The following is a 23,124-nucleotide window of genomic DNA, read 5'->3' as shown; positions in this document are numbered from 1 at the left end:
CACACACACCCCCAGCAGCCTGGCCCTCACACAGACCCGCCGATACATGCCTGCACCAAGAGGAAACTACAAAGACACACGCAAATCAGACACACATACAACAACCGAGTGCGTGCGTGCACACACACCACCCCCATCATGAAAGGAATTCCCCCAGAAGAGACCACTGCCCCCCCCACCTTCTGTCTTGGCAAAACAAGGCCCGGGCTTGCCCCATTAGCTCTATGCTCTCCCTGGCCCGAGACAGACCCTGCCCGGCCTGCCCCAGCCTGCTCGGGTGGGGCCCCGCCCGCTCCCAGCGCCCGCTGCCAGCTCAGCACAGGGCAGGGTGCCCTGGGCTCCCGGCTGCCGCTCCGGCACATCGCTGGCCCCACCCCCTCCTCCTGGGCCTGCCACCTCAGCATCTAGCCGCCCCCCCCCCCCGGGCCTCCACCTCGCCCATTTCTGCAGGCAGTAGGTGGGTCGCCTGATGCCCAGAGCTGGGGGCGAAGAGGAGGGGCAAGACCCTAGGGGGAAGGCACAGCCCATCCACAGCCGCCTGGTCCTTTCTCCTTCTTCAGACTGACCCCTCCTCACCAATCCTGGATCCCCCCAGTAACCGGTAACCTCCTGATTGCAGTGAGCAAACACACCAGAGCTACAAGTCTGTCACACTGTCCCTTAACCCACGGACATCTGTCCAGCACACACACAACCAGCACTCTTTCTCACGGCCCCACGCACGCAGCCTTGCACACGCGACCACTCTACCCCCTCAGCACGTCACACCCCATGCCCCCGCACTGCCAGTCACATGGAGCCCCATGACAGAAGCACGGCGTCATGCGGCCTTCGTGACATCTACACAGCCGAAAGAAACTGTGTCCTGTGTGTGGCCGGTCATGCAGATTTGCCCAGCCTCACTGGGGGCTGATAATTGTCCCACTTGGCCATGCCAGGGGTGCCCTGAGAGAGCTGGTTCTCGGGGTGCAGGTCTCTGCACACACACACACACCCCTGGTGTCCACAATTCCAAGACATCAGAGTGGGCTTCACTTTCTCCTTGCTCTGTCCCTATTCTGCAGCTATGATCAGCCCAGCCAGGGGGCTGGGAGATGTCCCCCCAGAAGCCACACCCTCGCACAGCGGCCCCTCCCAGACATGAGGAAGAAAAGCAAAATTGGCCAGTGGCTGATTTGCACACAGGACCGTGGGCAGCTATTGGCAGCTGAGGTGGACAGGGAAGAGTAGGCCGTGGGCCTGCTGCCCAAGGAGGGGGCCCTGCGCGGGCCCAGCAGATGGGGTGCTAGAGGAGGAGAGACAATGACAAAATGGTGGCAGAGGCACCAGAGAGAGGGCTGGGGTCCAAAAAGCAGTAAAGCTCCTCGGGCCACACTGGGGAGGCCCAGACCCTGCAGGGGTGATAGGCGGAGCCCCAGACTCGCTCCGCTCCTGCCCCTCTCCTCCTCCCTCTCTCGAGAGTCAAGCAACGGGCACTTAAAAAGCTCCCACCGGGGGCTTCCGGGGCTGACCCTGCTCCTTCTTGATCAGGGTGCTGGTACCTTGCCGTGTTCAGTTTGTGGAAGCTCATCAAGCTGTAGACTTAGGACATGCGTACCTCTGCCTGTATGGTACACTTCAATGAAAATGCTGTTTGAAAATAAATCCCCTGCTGTGTACAGAGCGCTGTCTTTCCGGGTTGACCCCGTCTGTCGGGGCCCATCGCCTGCTGTGCCCACACAACTGCCCCCATGACTCAGTCCTTATCGCGGCTGCCTGGGGCCCTCTGTACAAGTGCGCACCACAGATGTGCGTGTTCACACGTGCACACACACACACACACACACACACACACACCTGCCCCCCCTCCCCGTTTTCCTCTATGCCGGCGAGGCTGCACCTGGCAGGGCGAGGGATGTGGGCAGGACTCTCTTCCACCTAAACAACAGATACTTCCCACCACTTGCTCTGGGCCAGGCCGATGCATTCCAGGCAGACCTGGCCCTCACCAACGTCACCATCTGTTGGGGAAGCTGCGACCCAGGGGAAAGGGCCCTGCAGTAGAGTACAGGGCAGTGGGGGAGCCCAGCTTCGGAGGGGCGGGGGAGGACGGACCGGTGGGCCAGATTGGAGACACACATTGCGGGCAGCGGGGGGCACGTACACTAAGACTGGGAGGTGCCAGGGGGCTTCCTCCAGAAACCTGCAAGGAGCTCAGTGGAGGAGCGAGGGGGATGCAGGGGGAATGGGGGGGGCTGCAAAAGTGGTCTTCAGCCAGGTCAAGCAGGGCCTTGAGTGCCAAGCTCAGGGGCTTGGTTTTCCCCAAGGAAGGGGTTTAGCCGGGGTGTGACATGATCAGAATCAACCCGGAGTGCTGTGGAAACAGGAGCATTGATGGGGAGCATGGACACCCAAGTTCTCACCCTGGCCCTGCCAAGACACTCAGTGACTTCCCTCTAGAGCCTCCAAAACAAGAGTACCGGGCCACCTATGTTCCCATGAGGCAGGTGTCCCTTCTTCCAGAGCCAAGAACCCCCTCTGACACCCGCTGTGCATATCCTCCTGGCGCCTGTCCCCAGCTTCCCCAGTCAGCCCTTCCTCCGCATGCTCCTCCCACCCTCACCTCCCTCTGCCTTGCTGATGGAGCCAGGAGCCTGCCACCTGCTGGAAAGATGGGAGCCAGAGGGCCGGCAACTGGCAGTGTGGCGCCCTCTAGGGGAGCCCCTGCTGCCTCTCCCCAGGAACTCAGACTTCCAGCGCGCTGTAGCAGGCGACACACCCCTGCAGGAATACGGCTGCCCCACTCAGCTCCCGGGTGCCCGCAGCCCCCAGCTCCCCACCACCACATCATGGGCCTCTGGGTTGTCAGGTGTGTAAGGCACAGGTGGATGGGGCTAAAATCCACCCCAAGCTCCACTCACCAAGCCATACGCACGGCTCTATCCCCCAGGAGGATGGGAGCGCCCTCTGATTTGCACGAAAGCAGCCTGTGGGCGTGTGGTGGCCTGCAACCCAGGGGCCTCCCGGGTCTGGCTCCAGGAACGGGGAGGGTGCAGCAGTCCTGCCCGCTCTGCTCCAAAGACCATGTGGAGCCACTTCTTCCCTGCTCCTCTGTTGCCCCCCAGTGGACATTTGAAGTACTCCTAGTCGCTCAAATCCAACCTTCCCTCAGGCTATGGCCCAGTCCCAGCGCCCAATCCTGCAGGGTCCACACAGGCTGAGCAGCAGGCTTCAGGGAAAGGTGAAAATCCAAGGCTTTCTGTGTCCCTCGGGTCCCCACCACTGCACTGGCCCCTGACACCCATACTGGACTCTCGAAGTCTGGCAATGGGGGACAGATGCTGGTGTTGGAGATTTTACGTCCCCTTGTATCCCCTTCCCTCAGTCCCCTTTGCTGTGGAAACCAATTCAAACTTCGTCTCCCTGACTTCAGTCTCCTTACTTTGAACCAGAGCCCAAAGATATGTTTTGCCTGCCTTGTGTGGTCTTAGCCAGAAGAGTGTTTTTTCTAAACATTTGAATTAGCTGTCAACACTTAAAAATTAGGAGATTTCATGTAAAAATTCAGATTTCCAATTTCTGTTGCAAAGTTGGAAGTTCTGGAAACTCTGGATGAAAGTTCGAAAGCTTGCTTGTCTACAGCAGGCGGGGGCTGAGTAAAGAGGCTGCCCTGGGCTGGGCCCCAACATGTGGGCAGGCACAGAAGGGTGTAAAAGGAGGCCCCCAGCTCCCCTCCCCTTCTGACCCAGCTCCATCCCCTACTTCATCCCACATTCGGATGGGCCACCATGAATACCAGGACAACTCTTCCAAGGGCCGTCTGTACCAACCCAACAGGAATATAGGGTGAGCTACAAATGCAAGCCACATATATAGTTTCTTGTTTTCTGGAGTCCACATTCATAAAGTAAAAAGAAATAGAATTAATTTGAATAGTATATTTATTTAACCCAATATATCCAAAATATTATTTCCACATGTAATCAATATTTAAGACTATTCGTATTTTATATTCATCTTTCTCCTACTGTCTTGAAGATCTGATGTGGGTTTCATAGTCACAGCACATCTCAGTTCAGGCTAGCCACCTTCAGAGTTCTCAACCACACGTGGCTAGCGGCTGCCCGATTGGACAGGGCAGCTCTAGAGGCTCCCCACCCCCAAACCAGCCATCCCTCAGCCAGGATGAGGTACGAAGGAGGCAGGACCCAGGGAAGAAGCCCCAGCAGTTCCCGGAAGTGAGCTTAGGGCCTGCTGGACAGGATGGGGAGACACAGGCTCTGGGGGTGGACACACCCCTTTGGCCCCTTGGGCTCCTCAGCAGAGGTGCAGGGGCACGGCCAGAGGGTAACAGAGCAGGGGTGCCTCCGGCGCAGGTGTTCTAAGTGGTTCTAGTTTGCCCTTGTGCTGACCACGCCCTTTTACTGTCCCTACAATGAGGCCAAGTGTCAGATGCCATACCTATACGTGCGCCATCTTCTAATAAAGATGAAATAGAGAAAATGCAAACAGATGAGACAGAGAAAAGGAAAGTAAACCTTCCCTGTGCATATCTTTCAGTCTGCAGTGGGAGGATGGAAGGCCGACGTGTTTCAAAAAAGATAGCGGGAAAGTGTAATTCTTTGGGAAGGCCAAGAATATTCCAGCATGTTTTATGTGCCAATGGCGGGTGACTATCCACAGTTTCTCACCCCACACGAACTTCTCTGTTTTACCTTAGCTGCCTGGCCCCTGTGGGCATTTGAATTTTAACCTCCTAAACCAAAAAAAAAAATCTCCAAGTTGCTCACATTCTCACCGTTCCAATAAGCCCCACAGGTAGACTGATACCCAGAAGGAGGGGGAGTGTCCCGGGAACCATCCAGAAGCCGGCTACGGCGGGGAAGGTGATCGGCTGGGCACTCCCCACAATGCCCACCAGGGAGCACCCGAAGCCTGGGTGAAGTGACCCATGGGCCCGAGGAGTCTGAAGCTATACTGTCCGCCCCCCCTCCCGACTGGGTGGCCTGCCTCCCAGCCTGGCCCACTCCTCAGTTCTCTCCTCTAATCCCACAAGTTTCCCCTGGCTTCAAACGGTCTGGGCAGGTCAAATAATCTGGGAACAGCTTCAGGTTTATGGTCTCTTTTTCCAGTCCACATTGCCACCAAAAGCCAGGCAACCCTGAGAAAATGACTTCCCCTCCCGGGGCCTCAGACCTCGTCCCTCATGAGGTGAGAATGAGAAGAGAACCTTCCTCAGAGAGAACACGTGAGAAGCAGACGAGGTGGGGTAAGCACTTTGACACCTGCAGGAGAGGAAGAAAATGCTGCGGGGGGCGGGGGAGGGGGATGTCATGGCCAGAGCGGGCAGGTGCCTGAGGACCCCTCTGCCTTAACATTAGGGCCATGCTGATTCCCGAGGCCCCCCAGTCTGATGGGGAGTGCATGCACTGGGGTGAGCCACAGACACAGAAGGGAGGACGGACAGAGAATTCATCTTGAAAGGGCTCCTGAGGGAAAGGGCAAGCCTCGCCATCTAGGGTTCACAGAACTCCTTCACATACATTACTGTGTCCCAGCCTCAGCTGCCCTGGGACCAGGGTGGATCGTCCCCACGTCCCTGGCAGCACACTAAAGTTCATCGAGGGGAGGCAGCACGCCCACAGTCCCAGACCCCGTGCATGGCAGAGCTGGTCTTCTGCTGTTCACCCAGCACCCACTCCAGCGTAGCCACACGTCCCTATCAGGAGACTCCAGGTTCCTCTTAAAGCATCACCTCCACCACTTCCCATCCCTACTCTCCACCAGGAAAATTCACCAAGGACACCACTGCTTCTGAGATCAAGTACAACGTTCTCAGCTCAGCATGCCGGGCTTCCAGGACTCATCAAAATATCCAGAAGATAAAATGGCAAGGCGAGAAGATATCTTGGCGCCCACAAAGTCTGACAACTCGGTTCAAGAAGAGGGGACTGAGGCCCGAGAAGGGAGAGATTCTCCAAACATCCCAGAGCAAGTCAGGGCAAGATGGGGCTGGAAGCCAGTTTGCTTACCCCAGCCAGGACTCTCTCTGCTCATCTTCTGGGCTCGTCTGGAAGCTATGCGCCTGAGACTATATGAAGATTGGCTTCAGCTAAGAGTAATAGCAAAACCCAGAATAACAGTGGCTCAGTGCAGATGGAAGTTTATTTCTCTCCCAATTTCCAGACATGGAAATAATCTGGCCAAGACTAGTATGGCATCCCGTGGCGCACAGACCAGGTCTCATCTCCCCTTTGCTCTGCCAAGAATGGCTTTCATTCCCCAGGTCGCCTCATGGTCCAAGATAGCTGCTGAACTACAACCATTCCGTATGCATTCACACCAGCAGAAAGGAGGGGTGGAAGAAGTGCTCACACTCTCTCCATTTTAGGATACTTCCCAGAAGTCTCACCCTCCACTTCCTCTTCTAGCCCTTTGTCACATGGCCACAGCTAACTGCAAGGACAGCAGAAGTATGCAGCCTTTATTCCAAGTAGCCATGTGCCCAACTAAAAGTGGAGTTCTCATACTGGGGAAAGTGGGGGAGAACAAGATTTGGGGGACCACCAACAGTCAATGCTGCCCTAAGTCATCACTGAGTCCATCGTGCCCAGTGACTCCTCACCTTGCCAGGTGCCAAACATCCAGTCCTCTTCACCCTGTGCCTGACGGTGTCTGCCTCATCCCGTGAACAGTGAATGCCTGCTGAATGACTGAGCAAGTGAAGTTGACTTTTCTGGGTCGTGCATTGTTTTCCCAGGTAAGCGGAAAGTAGTTTGAGGCCCAGGACCCTGGCTTAGGTGTCTGTGGATTCACTCCTGCCATCCCTGTCCCCACCCTCCGGGCACCAGCCACACACTGCTAGGCACATTTATGCCAAGCTTGGCCCCGAGTCTGCCTTCTCCCCCTTTCCCAGGCACTTATAGACAACCTGATTGCTGCTGTGGGGCCAAGGCCACTTTGCAGGGAGATGCTTTAAAAGACCAATACAGGAGCGCCTGGGTGGCTCAGCTGGTTAAGCATCTGACTCTTGGTTTTGGCTCAGCTCATGATCTCAGGGTCTGAGATCAAGCCCTGCATCGGGCTCTGCGCTCAGCGGAGAGTCCGCTTCTCCCTCTCCCTCTCCCTCTGCCCCTCCCACTCATAGTCTCTCTCTCTCTCTCTCTCAAGTAAATAAATATTTTTTTAAAAAATAAAATAATAAATAAAAGACCAATACATCAGCAGAAAGAGAAGGAAGGAAGGAAGGAAAGAAGGAAGGAAGGAAGGAAGGAAGGAAGGAAGAAAGGAAGGAAGGAAGGAAGGAAGGAAGGAAGGAAGGAAGGAAGGAAGGAAGGAAGGAAGGAAGGAAGGAAGGAAGGAGAGAAGGAGAGAAAGGAAGGGTCCACCTGGCCTGTAGTGTCCAGGAGGCTTTCCTGTGGAAGCCGCATCACAGGCACCGTGAAGAACAATAGGAAACTCCTCATTGTGCACAGAAAAGCACCGTGTTCCAAGAAGACAGAACAGCCTGTGCAGAAGGTCCGAGCAGAAAATAATGAGATGAGAACCAAGCCCTGAAAAGCCTGCTCCACCGAATCAAAGAACACAAGAGAGGGTGACCAGGAGGCCTGAGGAGCGGGAAGAGACCGAGCAGGCCCAAACTGTGGGGACTTCTCCTCCGTGTCAACATGAGGGGCTGCTAAGCAGGAGACTAACCAAACCTGATTTGTACTTTTAAAGGTGCACTCTAGCCAGGGGCACACCGGAATCTTCTGTGAGGGAGGAAATGTTCTATATTGCAGGTGGGAAGGGAAGCAGAAATCTGTGAAGCACTTTCTGCCTTTTACTGCACTCATATTATACCCCAGCGAGAAAGGAAAAAGGCTTTGTTCTTTGATCGGCCAGGCTGGCTCCACCACTCTTGTGGGCCCGGAGAACAGGTAGTGTGACTGGCAGGCCCGCCAGAACCACAGGCTGCAGCTGGGAAGGACAGTCCCTGAAAAGGGGGAGGCCATGGGAGTGGCCAGATGGGGGGAGAGTCCTGTCACCAGAAGGGGGAGGGATGCTGGATACACAGAGCTACTAACCCCGCCAGGATGGGCAAAGCAGGATCAGTCCGGCCCAGGGGCCACCGACCATGTTCGGCCTTGCTGATCCCCATGCCTGCCTTCCCTTCTTCACCAGCTTCGGCACCCAGCAGCCTCCTCCCTTCCCCCCACCTTACACTATGGTCTGTCTGGCCCTCCTCCTGAGTCCTCTTTAGAGTCCCCCCAACGGAGACGATCACGGGCCATCCTAGCCCAGATCACCCTGGGCGGGCAGAGCAAAACCTTAAAATGACAGTGTATGAAAAGTGGCCCACAAATGCTTGGAAAACTCATTATTTTGTTCCTAGAGGGGTGAGAGGTGAGGAGCAATGCCTGATTTATCTGAAACGATCAAACATGGGCCTTCTCTACCCATAGACTTTCTAGAAAACTAAAATTCAGTCCCTTAAGAAAACAAGCTTCTTTTCTAATACCGATCAAAAATTTAAATGTAGGGGCACCTGGATGGCTCAGTTGGTTAAACAGCTGCCTTCGGCTCAGGTCATGATCCTGGAGTCCCAGGATCGAGTCCCACGTCGGGCTCCCTGCTCAGCAGGGAGTCTGCTTCTCCCTCTGACCCTCCCCCCTCTCATGCTCCCTCTCTCATTCTCTCTCTCTCAAATAAATAAAATCTTTTTAAAAAATTTTAAATGTACATATACTTTGACTCAGCGATTCCAGGAATTTTTCAGATACCCTCATTATGTACGATATGCCATGGACCCCAAGGTTATTAACTGCAACTTTGTTGACATAGCAGAAGATTAAAAAGACCCACCAACTGAGGATTGGTTACAAAGATTGTGACACTTTAACTATACTGTAATTAAACTTAAAAACTTAATTTAAAATTTTTTTTAAATATGGGGCACCTGGTTGCCTCAGTCAATAGAGCATGGGATTCTTGATCTTGGGGTCGTTGAGTTCAAGCCATACGTTGGGTGTAGAGCTTCCTTGCTTGCTTGCTTACTTACATACATACATACATACATACATACATACATACATACGTACGTAGTGGCACATCTGTAAATGGAATATTATGAAGCTTTGAAAAAGCAAGAGGCAGCAATTTACATACTGATATGGAAGAAACAGGCGTTGAGTGAATGCCAAAGCATGACATATAATACCACATATAGTATAATACCTTTTGTGAAAAGTTTATCTGTATACACGTACATACCTAAGGGATGATGCATACATAAACTCTACCTGAAATGAACTACAAGAAACAGGTAACGTTAGTTACCCTCTGGGCGAGAAACCGGTAGCTGGTGGGGAAGGAGGCCCCCTGTACTTAGAACAGTGTACAGGGGACAGCGTCTTTTCAAAAACAAACACAAGCTTAAAATTGTTCAGCTGTGTATGCTATACAGATGATAAAAATCTAGTCTTGTCCAAAAGCCCTGGCCCAAGCGCTGGACACCACTTCCATCACTTAACAGGGTAACCTTGTGCAAAGTCTACATGCATAAAATGGGGACTTTATTACCCGCCCTACAGGATCCCTGGAGGGTTGGCGTGTGATGCAGCCCCAGATCAGCCATCAAGTAGGTATTCAAGAAAGGTTAGCTTCCATCCTTCCTCAGTTCGTCTAAATGAGAATTGGACAGCCAGCTCTTGTATTTGGTGTCCCCTGAATGCTGAGTGTCCTTGATCACATAGTAGGTACACAGCAACCTAGAAAGGAAGGAGGGGGAGGGAGGGAATTCTCCCGACTTTTCCTGCCTTTCCCTGAGCAAACACCTGGGGTGTGGAAACACCAGGAGCCTATTGGTGGGGCCCTTGGCTGCCCCCAGCATTCGTGGGGGCAGGGCCTGATAAGATGGGTGGCTGGCTTCAAGAAGGATTGGGCGGGGCACAATTTAAAATATTGACGTGGGGCCTCACGGGGCCAGAGGTCCCTCTCACTGGGTACCATGCATGCTCTGGGTTCTAACACCACCCTGCCGCCTCCTGGGACCTGGGGAGAGTCAGCCACACATGAGCCGAAGGCTGCTTAGGCTGTAAGTTGTGATAAAAATGAGTTTCTTTCTTCAAGCTGTTGCCAAATAATGCGAGAGATAATGGTGTTCTAAATAATGGTGCTTAGTTTGATCATGGAAGAGGGAAGTCCTTTATTGTGACAGAGTCCAGAACTCTGGGCCTAGCGCTGGGAGGGGGTGGGAAAGTAGAAGGCCGGGGATCAGTCAAGCAGCTCCATTGAGGCAGGTAGCCAGGGAGATAACCAGAGAACCCCGAGGTCGGGAAGCCAACAGGAGCCCTAAGACCCTACAGCAGGGCCAGAACTTGAGAGCTTCCTGCCCTACCCTGTCCCCACAACTGTACTCTCTGCATGGTTTTTATTCTCCCTTGGTGCTTTGGAAAGTCAGAACCAAGTAAGGGCTTGTCCACCCTTAGTCCAGTGCTAAGAGGTCCGCAGGTCTGCCCGGACCCCCGTGGTGGTAGTGGTGAAGCCGCAGGCCAGGGACACCCTGCCCCACCCAGGTGTGTCCTAAACCTCTGGCCCTGCCCTAGACTCCAGAGGCTGCAGTTCTAGCGAAGATGGGCAAACCCCTTTACACACTTCACAGAACATAAACACACCCATATCAACACAGCACACCCTCCACATGCAAACACAGAATGCACACACCCTTCGCACACTCAGCTGTATACATAATATAAACACTGCGTGTAGGGGTGCCTGGGTGGTGCAGTCGGCTAAGCGTCCGACTCTTGGTTTCAGCTCAGGTCATGATCTCAGGGTCGTGAGATCAAGCCCTGCGTGGGGTCTGCTGGAAATTCTTTCTCCCTCTCCCTCTGCCCCTCCCACTTGAGCTCCCTCTCTCTCTAATAAATAAATAAGTCTTTAAAATATATATAACACTGCGTGGAAAAGGGTGAAAAGGGAATGGCAAGGACCAGTGTCGGATGGGAGCAACCGTCAGTGGAGCCAGGAGGAGCCCACTTACCAATGCCAAGTCCTATACTATCCTGGCTTCTAGAAACTGTGGGTGTGACACGTCCAATAGCTACAAATGCACTCTGGGCTTCTGAAGGGAGAGAAAACCGGGACTCCTTGGTTCCCAGCTGCAAAGGAATGAAGACGGTAAAAAGACATCTGTGGCCACCAAGGAAATGCCACGTGCCCGGCCGAGGAGGAGGAGAGGCTTGGGAACTGCAGAGTACAAATGCCGGAGCTTCCTCTTTCCTGCTGGGCCAATTACTTGGCCCTCTGGGCAAGCAGTCCTGCGAGGTCTATGGAAAGGAAACTGCACTCTGTCCTGATCATAGCATCTAAAACCTGCCTGCCTGCCTGCCTGCCTGCCTCAAAGGGTTTGTTGCACAGCTAAAATGAAATGGGGTACTGAAGAGGACATTAATGACCAAGGTATCATGTGGCTTTCAGCAAAGAAGTCTCTCTGGGAACAGCCTGGAGAAGGCCAGACTATCCTCCCCAGTGCCCCCCCACTTCCCAGGCGCCCCCCCACCAGCTTCTGGGTCCCAGGAGGGGCCTCCTGACCCCCTCTCCCCCACCCCACGGACAAGGGCTGCACAAAGCCAGTGGGATTGGCAGAGTCGGCTGAGGCTTTATTTGGGAAAAGATACTTGAGTTGGCTTTTAGTTGGCGGCACGGACGAGAGGGGGTACCCAGGGCAAAAGACTCCCCCCAAAGGCAGGCTGAGGACTAGGGCTGGGTCTTAGGTGGCTCTCCTGTTCCCGACGCTCCCCGGCACAGCTCCTTTTCCCCCCAAAGGCGCTCTGGCAGCCACAAGAGTGGTGAGGCTGAGAGGGACCACCGTGGCTGTTCACTTGGACAGGACATCAGACGACTCGGACACCAGCTTCCCGTCACGGGTCTCGATCTTCTTCACGACCACAGCCTTCGAAGAGCCGCTGCGGCTGAAGGAACCAGCAGGGCCAAAGCTGGACTGGAAGGCGCTCAGGCCATAGCTGAGGCCAGGGCTTGTGAGGCCCCCATAGGCTGAGCTCAGGCCACCTGGTCAGAGACAGAAGCAGCCATATAAGCTCAGGCCAGGCACACATCAGGCTCCACGTCCGCTGTTCCCTGCCACCCCCTACGTAGTTCCCCAGCCCTGGCTCATTATTTTAGGATGGCTGGGGAAAAACAGGAGCAGACTAGGACAGAGCTTTGAAATAGTTATGTGACCTTGGACAGGACCTCTAACTGGGCCCCAGCTTCCTCAGCCGTACAAGAGGGAAATGTACAGGAGCTGTGTAAAAAGGCCCCGCCCTCCTGCCCTACACCCCAAGGCTGGGACACTCACCTGAGTAGCCACTGGTGGTCTTAGTATGGATACTCATGTTCTGCATCCCAGACTCCAGCCTGTACCCAGAGGACACATGGGACATCAGAACCAACTCCAGGCCCTTGTCCCAGGACAACAGGACTCAATTCCCACCCCTGCCCACCCCAAGTCGCCAGGCCAGTCAGAGACCCCAACACCCACCGGCTCTCCTCGCCCTCCAGCAGCTTGCGGTAGGTGGCGATCTCGATGTCCAGGGCCAGCTTGACGTTCATGAGCTCCTGGTACTCGCGCAGCTGCCGGGCCATGTCCTGCTTGGCTCGCTGCAGGGCGGCCTCCAGCTCGGCCACCTTGGCATTGGCGTCCTTGAGGGCCAGCTCCCCGCGCTGCTCGGCATCGGCGATCGCCGCCTCCAGGGCAGCCCTCTGTGGGGGCAAGGGGGTCAGGTCAGCAGGTAGAGCAGTCTGCTTGCCTCCTCCCCCTGCATCCACCTTCCCTTTCCCCTCTACTGGGGACCAGAGCCTCTCCCTGACCTAGACTAACCAACTCCATCTAGCTCCGAGAAAATGCTACCAGTGGGCTTCAGGAAGCAGAAGAGGGAAATCTAAGCAGCTCCCAGGCACTTCCTTGCATGAACTTCTCACCTGGGACACCACAAGGCATCATCCCAGCCTAACTGGACCACATCTCCGCTTTCCAGACTGCCTTAAAGCAGTAGAACCTGACCTTACCCTGATATATAAGACAGATAAAACAAAGCAGGCTCGAGGGATCCCATCCTGGAGCCTAACCCCCCTCTGGCCCCCCTCATCAGGGCCCCAGGGACCTCCTCAGCACCCTTCAGACCCCCCGCCCCCCGGAGCAGTCTGAGAAGCTGAAAGTCTGGTCTAGAATTCCTTTCCTGACCCCCAGCCCCCTCACTCCTTGCTACATTGTCTGCTCTCACCTTGACACGTCCAGGGACCCTCTCCCACCCCCAGCCCAGCTCATACCTGGTTTTTGAGGGCCTCGACCTCAGCCTGGAGTCGGCTGATGCTCCGGTGCATCTCAGAAATCTCCGTCTTCGTGCGACGGAGGTCATCGCCGTGCTTCCCAGCCAGTGTCTGCAGCTCCTCGTACTGTGGGTGTGAGGCAGGAGGAAGGCGAGTGCCCAGCTCGTCTCACCTCCCCCTTCCCCGCACACAGACACACACACACCACGGCCAGCCTTCTTCCAGACTTCCAGGGACACGGACACCCCTGTCTCCCCAGCACCCAAGGATCTGGGGACAGGAGCCCTGAGACCCTACAGCAGGGCCAGAACTGGAGAGCTTCCTGCCCTACCTTGATCTGGTACATGGTCTCGGCCTCAGCCCGGCTGCGGTTGGCGATGTCCTCGTACTGGGCCTTGACCTCGGCGATGATGCCGTCCAGGTCCAGGGAGCGGCTGTTGTCCATGGACAGCACCACGGACGTGTCCGAGATCTGGGACTGCAGCTCACGGATCTCCTGGGGAGGGGGGACGGCACAGGGGGTGGGTGGTGAGGCCCTGTCCTTGCACACAAGGAGCCCCCTTTGGCAGAAGGGACTTCCTTAGGGACAAGACAGGGAGGCCAGCCACCGAGGAGCAAAGCAGGTGGGTGCTAGGGCTGGGAAGATGGGTCAAAGGCCTGAAACCTGGAGGGATGTACAGATGAAAGGAGGCAAGGACAAACGGCCACCTGGCTCCAGATGAGTGACCCGAGGGGCAGAGCCCTTCCCCACTCAGCTGCCAACAGTGAGCCCCTAAGAGCTTGCTACAGGAAACAAAGGCTCTGGGGACAGAGCAGGTTCAAGTTGCAGCTGGGCCATCCCTCTGTGTATGACAACCTTGGACAAGCTATTTCATTCCCGAGCCCATTTTCTTATCTGTGAAATGGGGTAATAAACCCTCCCTCACCCTCACGCAGGGGGACAAAACATATAGAACAGCCGTGTTGGGTTATATGGATAATTATAATTATTCAGTGGTGAGACCCTGTCTGCTGATGTGCTGGGGGCTGGGAGGAGCCTCTGATGGGGCAGGGGCCCCTCAGTCTTCAGCCCCCAAGAACATACCTCTTCATACAGCTGCCTTAAGAAGCTGATCTCGTCGGTCAGCCCTTCCAGGCGGGACTCCAGCTCTACCTTGTTCATGTAAGCTTCGTCCACATCCTGGGTGGTAGGGAAGGGGAGTCTGAGCTGAGTGCCCACACATGACCACAACCAGGGGCACCCAATGGCCCAGACATAGAACCTTCTAACTAAATGACTTTCCCACCTCATTCTCTGGCCTGATCCCCAGCCTCTGCCCCATCACACCTGTACCCCCAGCCCAAACACCTTTACCTCCGTTTCCCCGCAGCCCTCCTCCTCCTCCCCCTCCAGGAAGCCTTCCATGGCCACACCTCCAATTCTGCTCCATTTTCTTAACCATATCCCAACATTAATGTCCAAAGTTCTGTCCAAACGCACCTAACTACCCCTCTGTCCTTGTTTGTCTTTCTATGCTGTATTACCTGGGAGGTAGCCAAATATCCCATTACTCGGACACATTTAAGGACAGAACCCAGAAAGCCTAATTCCAAGTCTCTAAGCCCCGCCTCCTGTTATCTGGTGGGGGAGGGGTCATCCTTCACCTTCTTGATGAGGACAAATTCATTCTCCATGTCTGCACGCTCTTTGATCTCCTCCTCATATCTGGTAAGGAAAAGACTTAGAATCAGAGGACAAAGGCAAAGGTGAGGTTGTCCTGAGTATTTGGGGAGGCAAGAGTATCTAGGAAATTCAGTTCATGAAGATGCAAGATGTAAGAGCAGCTCTGGTCCTTCTGCCTCAACCAGCCACTCTCTCCCCACCCTTACCCCAGGTTATCATCAGCCAGTGGGGAAGCCGAGAGTAGGAAACCCCTCTCGGAATCCATGAATACACATTGGATCAGGCACATGAAGAGGGTTAGCAGCAGGGATTGACATGAGACCTCAGACAGAACTTTCTGGGGTGTACTGGAGATCAAGGATAAGGAATAAATACAGCCAGGGCTGTAAGGATACAACAGAGGCCTTTCCCACCTTTGGTTTACTATGTACATATTAACATAAAATTCGTTGTCCAAATCCAGACAGTCCTGAGATTGAAAGGGGGTGGGTGCTATTAACAATCATGGACAACGGGCATAAAGCTAGACTGTCCTGGAAAACCTGGTCCTCTGGTCACCCTAATTATACAGGACTGCACTGCCCGACAGGCAGGGGGCCATGTGGTCTTAGACAGGACCGAAGGACTTCAGTCAGGTAGGGGGCAGCGGGAAAGAGGGCAGCTCACTTATTCTTGAAGTCCTCCACCAGCCCCTGCATGTTGCCAAGCTCCACCTCCAGCTTCAGCTTCTCCTGGCCCAGGGTGTCCAGCTGCCGCCGGAGGTTGCTGATGTAGCTCTCGAACATGTTGTCTATGTTGCTCCGAGAGGTTTTCTGCTGTTGTAGGAGGCTCCACTTGGTCTCCAGAATTTTGTTCTGCTGCTCCAGGTGCCTCACCTGCATGAGGGAAGAGGGAGCAAGAAGGTCCACATCGGGCCCAAGGAGCAGGGGAGGAGTCTGGGGGGTAAGCAAGCACTGTCTTCTCCTCTAAGCCACTCCCAGTGGTGTCTCCAGAACCCAGAGATCTGTTTAGCTGCTCTGGGAGGCTCCCCAGTGGCCTGAAAGAGACAGCATGGTGAGTGGAGTAGGGAGCCATGTCCCCCAAGTGCTGGGGGTAGGGGAGAAGGGGGATGACAAGCAAGCACATGGGTGGAAGGGAAGGGCTAGGAGAGTTATGTTAAAATGGTATTTGCAGAACAAAAATAGGTCTTACTTAGACTGTATATTACAAATCAGTAAGAATAGCCAAGTTTCCATTAGCACTTTATAGAAGATTGAAAAAGAAATGTAATTGCTCATATCAAATATTATCATCATCATCTTTAACATATGGAGTGGCTTCGAGGCACTCCTACAGATTACAGAGAAACTTCAGGCCTTCGGCCCAGAGAGCACTCGCCAGAAGACCTAGGTTTTAGCCAAAGGCTGCTACTGGCCCTTGCTGCACGACACTGAGTTGCTTCCCTGGTCTGAGCCTGGGTCTCCTCAACCCTGCGGTGGCCTAGAGGAGCCCAGGCAGGCCCTTTCAGGAGCTTATCTCTGTGCAGATGTCCCTTGCAGCCAGAGAAGAGGCAAAAGACTAGGCAGATCTGGGCGCAAACTGCACACCCCCCTCCCCATTGCCCTCTGAGATTCTCCAGCAGGCAGAGGGCTCCCAGACCCCCACCCCACCCTTGAATCCACAGCCCCTCCTCCTGCCCCAAACACAAAGGTCCCGGGGTTCCTTGGGCTCAAGGAATCCAGATTTTAGGATGAAACTAAGGCATGTTAGAAATGATTGACTGATTGATTGATTGATTGATTGAGAGATTGTATTTTTTAAGTAATCTCTACAGCCAACATGGGGCTTAAACTCACAACTCTGAGATCAAGAGTTACATGCTCCACCAACTGAGCCAGCCAGGCGCCCCAGAAAGGAAATTTTTAAAAGAATAATAGATGGGTTCCAAGAGCAGGAATGCATTGTTTTTAATCAACCCAAAGTCGTCACTTTTTTTAAATTGAGGGGACTTAAAAGAGAAGGCAGTCTGAAGGGTGCATGCAGTCTTGATCCAACAAATTCTCCTCTATAAATCCTTTTCTTCCCCAGGTCATTCTGCCCACAAATTATAAAAAGTAAATGATTTTAACATTTAGCCTTAATGGACTGCTTAATATGGGCCAAGCACTGCTAAGCTCTGTACATACATTATATGCTTGAATAGGCAAAACCTCTTTTATTTAGGGATTATCATGCCCATTTTATAGATGAAATCAGATTTGGCAAGGTAGCCCCATCAAAGGAAAGGGCAGGGCACGGTGAGGCAGGAATTCCGACTCTGAGCCTGTGCTTAACCACTCACTGTGAGGACCCGAGAGCTAACAAAACGCTATCAAGGAGTAAAGTCAAGGGTGCCTTCTGCCCAGGAGCCAGCAAGCCCTCCCTAAGCGGGGCGGGGAGAGGGTGGGGGGGGTGCCAATTCCCTGGGGGGACTCCAATTCTACTACTACTCTGCCCCAGGATTTGCCTCCTTCCCTTCCCACAATGCCTCCAGGAGCCAGTCAGCAGAGACGGGCCCAACCCTCCGGAGCGCTGCCCCCCTCCCCCCCCCCCCCCCCCCCCCCCCCCCCCCCCCGGGGGCCCCCCCCCCCCCCCCCCCCCCCCCCCGCCCCGGAGGCTGCAACGACCCAGGCTGCAAAACCCGGCTCGGTGTCTGCCCTCGGGGAAAGTGGAACCAGGCTGGGGCAGAGCCGGGGTCGGGGACAAGGGCCGAGTGGGGAGAGGGGCGTTGGCGGACAGACGCCTTATTTGAGGCCATAAACTCTGGGATTGAACAGGACAAGAAACCTGGGCGGGGTGTCCAGCGCCCGCAGACTTTGAATCCTGGATGGGCTTTCCTGAAGCCAGCCCCTGGCACCCCCCTCACCCCAGAAGCTAAGAGCTGCCCAGGTAGGGGAGGGCCTCCCCAAGACCGAGGGCCTCAGCCCCTCACCCCAAGATGGGGGGCGAGTCTCTGCCCCGCCCGGCCCCGCCCACCCCGGTTCCCAGAGCAGGGGCCAGGTGATGACTCATCTCGGTGCCCCCACACTCAGGGCCTGGAATGCCAAAGGCCTCAATCAATATTTGCCCTCTGAGTCAAATCACCTGCTTCCTTATTCCACAATCCTATCAAACCCTATTTAAATGTAAAAAAAAAAATACAGAGGGGCACTTCGGGGAGCCCTTGGGGCAGGGCCAGGGAGAAGGGTTAACCTGGTTAAAGGGGCCTCCCCGTCCCACCCCACAGCTGAACAGCTAGGACTCTTCCAGGCTGAAAGCTTCACAGAGCCGTCAGAACTCGGGTAGGGGTGTGATGCGTGAGGGAGGGAGCCTCAAGGTTTAGAGTGAGAAGCCGCCCGGACCCTCTCCCCCTAGCTGCGCCGGCCCAAACCAAAGTGCATGGGAAGACTGAGTCATAGTTGGAAGGGAGAGTGCTGCCAGGGTGGGTGGCGCCAGCAGGTCGCCAGTGGGGAGCTGGAGATGTGCCCCCAGACAGGGAGACCAAGACACAGGTAGGGACCCCCAGCCCCAGGCACTGCCCGCCAGGCGGGCGGGGGCGGCCTCACCTTGTCGATGAAGGAGGCAAATTTGTTGTTGAGGGTCTTGATCTGCTCCTTCTCTTGGGTGCGCACAGCTTGGATGTTGGGGTCCACCTCCAGCTTAAGGGGGCTCAGCAGGCTCTGGTTCACTGAGACAGCCGTGATGCCGCCCATGCCCCCGGCCCCGGCGCCGTAGCCCCCGACCACACTCATGCTGCTGCTCAGGCCACCCCGGAAGCTGCTGCTGCCGCCGCCGCCGCCCACCCGGGAAAAGGCGGAGGAGCTGATGCGGGAGCCAGGCCCGCTCGTGTAGGAGCGGCTGCTGAAGGCCCGGGGGCCAGAGGTGGACATCTTGTAGGACTTCTGGGTCACCCTGATGGACATGGTGGAGGCCGGAGTGGAGGCAGGAGTGGAGGTGAGTAGGCTGAACCTGACAGAGGTTCCAGAAGGAGCCGAGAAGCTGCTTCTAGGTGGGAACAGCGCCCCAGGGTTGGCCCTTTATAAAAGAGAGCCCAGCCCAAGGGGAGGATCCAACGGGTACCTGAGTGGCTAGGCCCTGAGGGGGCTGGGCCTAACCCAACACCTGCCACCTACAGGCCGGACTCAGGTGGGGGCAGCAGAGAGCTGCTCCCACCCAGGAGCCCACTCTAGCTGGCACTGCCCCTGCTCAGGAAAAGAGGGATTCCGGAAGTGTAACACTGGAGAGACCGACCGGCCTGGCAGGAGCCTCCTGTAACAAAGAGACTTGATTGGGGTCACCCAGACACTGCAGCCCTACTCCTCCCTCTGGTCTCCTAGCCCCCTTGGGGAAATAAATGCAAGGACTGGGAAGCATAGTAGGAAAGGGATCCCAGAGTAAGGCTGACACCCCAAAGACACCACCTCATGTTCTTCTCTCTGCATTGAGTGATTATGAAATTCTGCCCAGGCTGGAGGACAGGGCATCTAGGTTCCAGATCCTTGAACCTCAGGCCAGCCATCTGCCTCGTCTCTCCTCAGTTACTGCTATTAACCTCAGCATCTGGTGCAGTGCCAAGCGGTGCTGGGTGAATAATTGTGGAATGAATGAACACACACACACACACACACACACACACACACACACACACACACGCTGTCTTCCCTCTGGATCTGTGGGTGCAAGAAAGTGAGATCCAACAGAGCATGTTTCCTGGACACAACCGAGTGCCTTCCTCTCCTCCCAAGATCCCAGGATTCCCTGGGGCCAGGCTGGACCCTGAAGGCCTTACTACGGGGCACAGAGAATGAAGAACAAGGGCTAAAGAGAGAAAGAGCGGGGGTGCTCAGGAGAGAGGGAAGCTGCACTTGCAAGAGTCGGTCCCATAGCACCCGGTGGGTGAATCACGGGAAGGGAGACAGGACCGGGTGGGGTGGGGTGGAGTGGGGAAGGGCGCTGATGGTGAGTAAAGCTGGAGCCACCTGGACACTCTTTCTCTTCCCAGGCCAGAGGAAATGGAGGAAGAGTCCCTGCACCTGTCTCCCTGAGCGCATTATCAGAATGAGTCAGACGGCAGGTTGGAAAAGAGCACTACCTGTCGAAGTCTGAAGAATAGGGAGCTCTGCAGGGAACCCCAGGCCTGGGCGGGCCGGGTGTGGCAGGCTGTGGGTGTAAAGCAGGAGTTGGGCCCCTGAGGCAGATATTCCAGCAGCAATTACCTGATGACTGGGGCTAGAGTCTCAGTAAGATCCTGCAGGGCATGAAGCGGGGATTGGATGACACCCAGCTAGAGTCCCCTGGAGGAGAGGGACACACAGCACACAGCCCCCGCCCTAGGGCAGGGGGTGACCAGGACTGCCCACCGGCCAGGAGGGCTGATATACAGCTTCCTCCCCAGCCTTCAGCAGACACGCTCAGGCTTCCAGAAGGACAGACACAGAGACCCCCCACTCAGAGGGACAGAAAGACCCAGAAGCCCCCTCTTGGGGGACAGACATAAATCCGAAAAGACAGACCCACAGAAGAGTTCCACTCAGACCGAACACACATATACACACACAAGGACACACTTGTCCCTTCCACAAAGACAGATCAGAGGCTCCCAGAGGGGACGCAGAGTCCACATTCCCTTCTCCCCTCCCCCCTTTCCTCCTCCCCACCCTTCCCCAGACTTCGGGCCTCCTCTGACTTGCTGAACCAGCAGGGGAAAATCCAGTTTGTACCTGTTTGCACCAGGCCCTCTCCCAGCCCCTTCAAACAATACTTAATTTCCAAAGACTGAATTGAATGCATGCCACCCCCTCCCCAACAAACCCCCACACTAGCATGGTGGAGAGACTGCTCCTTGCAGAGGCCAAAGGGAGGGCATGTGGGCCCACTGCCAAACCTGGGACAGAGAGCAGGAAGGAGAAAGGGAGGGACTGGTCAGACAGGTATGGCAGCCCTGGGGAGGGAGGACACCAGCTCCCCTACTTCTTCCCCTCCCCCATACTGTAGTCCGGTGGACCCAGGCAGATGAGGTGGGGAGGGAGCGGACAGTGGGGGCAGGGACAGATGGCACTAGAAGTCCTGAGCACAAAATAACAACCCAGAGCCAGTCCTAAAGTCTCAGCCCCTCCGCCCCCACCTGCCTGGTTCCCTGGTTCCAAGAGTGTCTTTTGTTGGGGCGCCTGGGTGGCTCAGTCATTAGGCATCTGCCTTCGGCTCGGGTCATGATCCCGGGGTCCTGGGATCGAGCCCCGCAGCGGGCTCCCTGCTGGGCGGGAAGCCTGCTTCTCCCTCTCCCACGCCCCCTGCTTGTGTTCCCTCTCTCGCTGTGTCTCTCTGTCAAATAAATAAAATCTTTAAAAAAAAAAAAAAGTGTCTTTTGTTAAAGTGAGGACAAAGGGGGCTACAAGGACCCCTGTGGTTTTCAGGCTGTAGAGCTGGCCCAGACCTCAATGGGGGGAGGGGGGTGGGGTGCTGGGGCAGCCCAGAACTATCTGGGGCTAGAAGTATGTGCACCTCATTTGTCAGCTCCCTGTTGCCCGATACCCCAGCCAACACCTCCCATGATGGCCCAAGCCAGCCTTTGAGCTGCCCTCTCCAACGCTCCTGCCTGGGATTCCGGGGTGGAGGCAGAAGGGAAAGGCCCAGGACTAGGGCCAAGTGGTGAGGGAAGAGAAAACCAGCCTGGGGCAGCCACAGGCACAACTCCTTGTAAGGCTGACTCTGGCCACTGCGGTCTGCCCAACAGAAGGGAAAGTGTTTGCAGTGACTGTGTGGCTGGAAGAGCCCACGGACTCTGCCCCAAACTGCCTTTTCCAGAGAAGGGAAAGAGGAAAGAAGAGTCAGATAGCATCTCAAAGAATGACCCCAGGAGGCCCTGATCCCTGGGCACCTGTGTGGGGCTGGGGCAGGTGGGTGGGCAGGGCAGTGGCTACCATCACAGGGCTTGCAACCATCAGGAAAGAGGGTCTGAACAGAGCTCCTCTTGGTGATCAGGACAGATGACAAAGGACACCACATTCACAGCAGAACTGTCTGTAAGAGCCAAAAGAGAAACAACCCAAATGCCCACCACCTGACAAGGGAATGGAGAAGCAAAATGTGAATATCATTCACAATAAAAAGGAACGAAGTAGTGACATGGGCTACAATGAGGATGAATGCTAAGCCAAGGAAGCCAGTCACAGAAGGCCACATACTGCATGATCCTATTTTGATGAAACGTCCAGAATAGGCAAATCCATAGAGACAGAAAATAGATTCATGGTTGCCTGACCAGCTCCAGGCTGGGGAGAATGGAGGGGATTGCTAAAGAATACAGGTATTCTTGGGGAGCCTGGGCAGCTCAGTCGGTTAAGCTGACTCTTGATTTCAGCTCACATCGTGATCTCATGGGTCGTGAGATAGAGCCCTGCAGTGGGGCTTGGTGCTCAGCATGGAGCCTGCTTGAGATTCTCTCCCTCTCCCTCTGCCCCTCCCCCCACTCACGCGCTCTCTCCCTCTCTCTCTCTCTCTCTCTCAAATAAATAAATAAATCTTAAAAAAAAAAAAAAAGAACACAGGGCGCCTGGGTGGCTCAGTTGGTTAAGTGACTGCCTTCGGCTCAGGTCATGATGCTGGAGTCTCGGGATCGAGTCCCACATCAGGCTCCCTGCTCGGCGGGGAGTCTGCTTCTCCCTCTGACCCTCTTCCCTCTCGTGCTTTCTCTCATTGTCTCTCTCTCAAATAAATAAATAAAATCTTTAAAAAAAATGAACACAGGTATTCTTTGGGGGGAGATGAAAATATTCTAAATGGGATTAGAGTGATGGTTGCACAAGCTCATGAAAAAGCTAAAAGCCATTGAATTGTATACTTTAAATGGTTGAACTGTATGGTGTGTGAATTATAGGTCAATAAAACTGTTACCCAGAAAAGCCACAAAAGCATAAATTAGCCACATATATAAAGCAGAGACTGTAGGCCAGCGCAGAGATCAGGGGACTTGGGGGGGGGGGGGAGGGATTTTGTTTAGATGCCAAAGGTAAAGAGGTTCCCTGCCTCTACATCAGTACCCAAGGCAGTGTTCCCAAAGCACTGAAGTCATTTTAAAATATGGGCAATTTAAAAATCGTATTGTTGGGCGCCTGGGTGGCTCAGATGGTTAAGCGTCTGCCTTCGGCTCAGGTCACGATCCCAGGGTCCTGGGA

The 23,124-nt window shown here is 54.9% G+C and overlaps 1 protein-coding gene across 1 annotated transcript; it reads right to left on the bottom strand.

Annotated features, from left to right (window-relative positions):
- Positions 1-11,595: 11,595 nt before the first annotated feature.
- KRT8 (keratin 8) lies at positions 11,596-18,973 on the bottom strand. Its single transcript, XM_025883007.2, has 9 exons — positions 18,517-18,973; positions 15,620-15,828; positions 14,935-14,995; positions 14,375-14,470; positions 13,622-13,786; positions 13,291-13,416; positions 12,503-12,723; positions 12,320-12,378; positions 11,596-12,030 (listed from the first exon to the last, which is right to left on the bottom strand). Exons 1-9 carry the CDS (start codon positions 18,871-18,873, stop codon positions 11,840-11,842), a joined length of 1,485 nt encoding a protein of 494 aa, XP_025738792.1. The 5' UTR covers positions 18,874-18,973; the 3' UTR covers positions 11,596-11,839.
- Between the last annotated feature and the right edge of the window lie 4,151 nt (positions 18,974-23,124).

Source organism: Callorhinus ursinus, unplaced genomic scaffold (assembly GCF_003265705.2).
Source record: "Callorhinus ursinus isolate GAN/ISIS: 27379988/994484 unplaced genomic scaffold, GSC_fseal_2.0 scaffold44, whole genome shotgun sequence".
NCBI lineage: Eukaryota > Metazoa > Chordata > Mammalia > Carnivora > Otariidae > Callorhinus > Callorhinus ursinus.
Note: the sequence above shows the minus strand (reverse complement) of the source record. Positions and strands in the feature narration are given on the sequence as shown.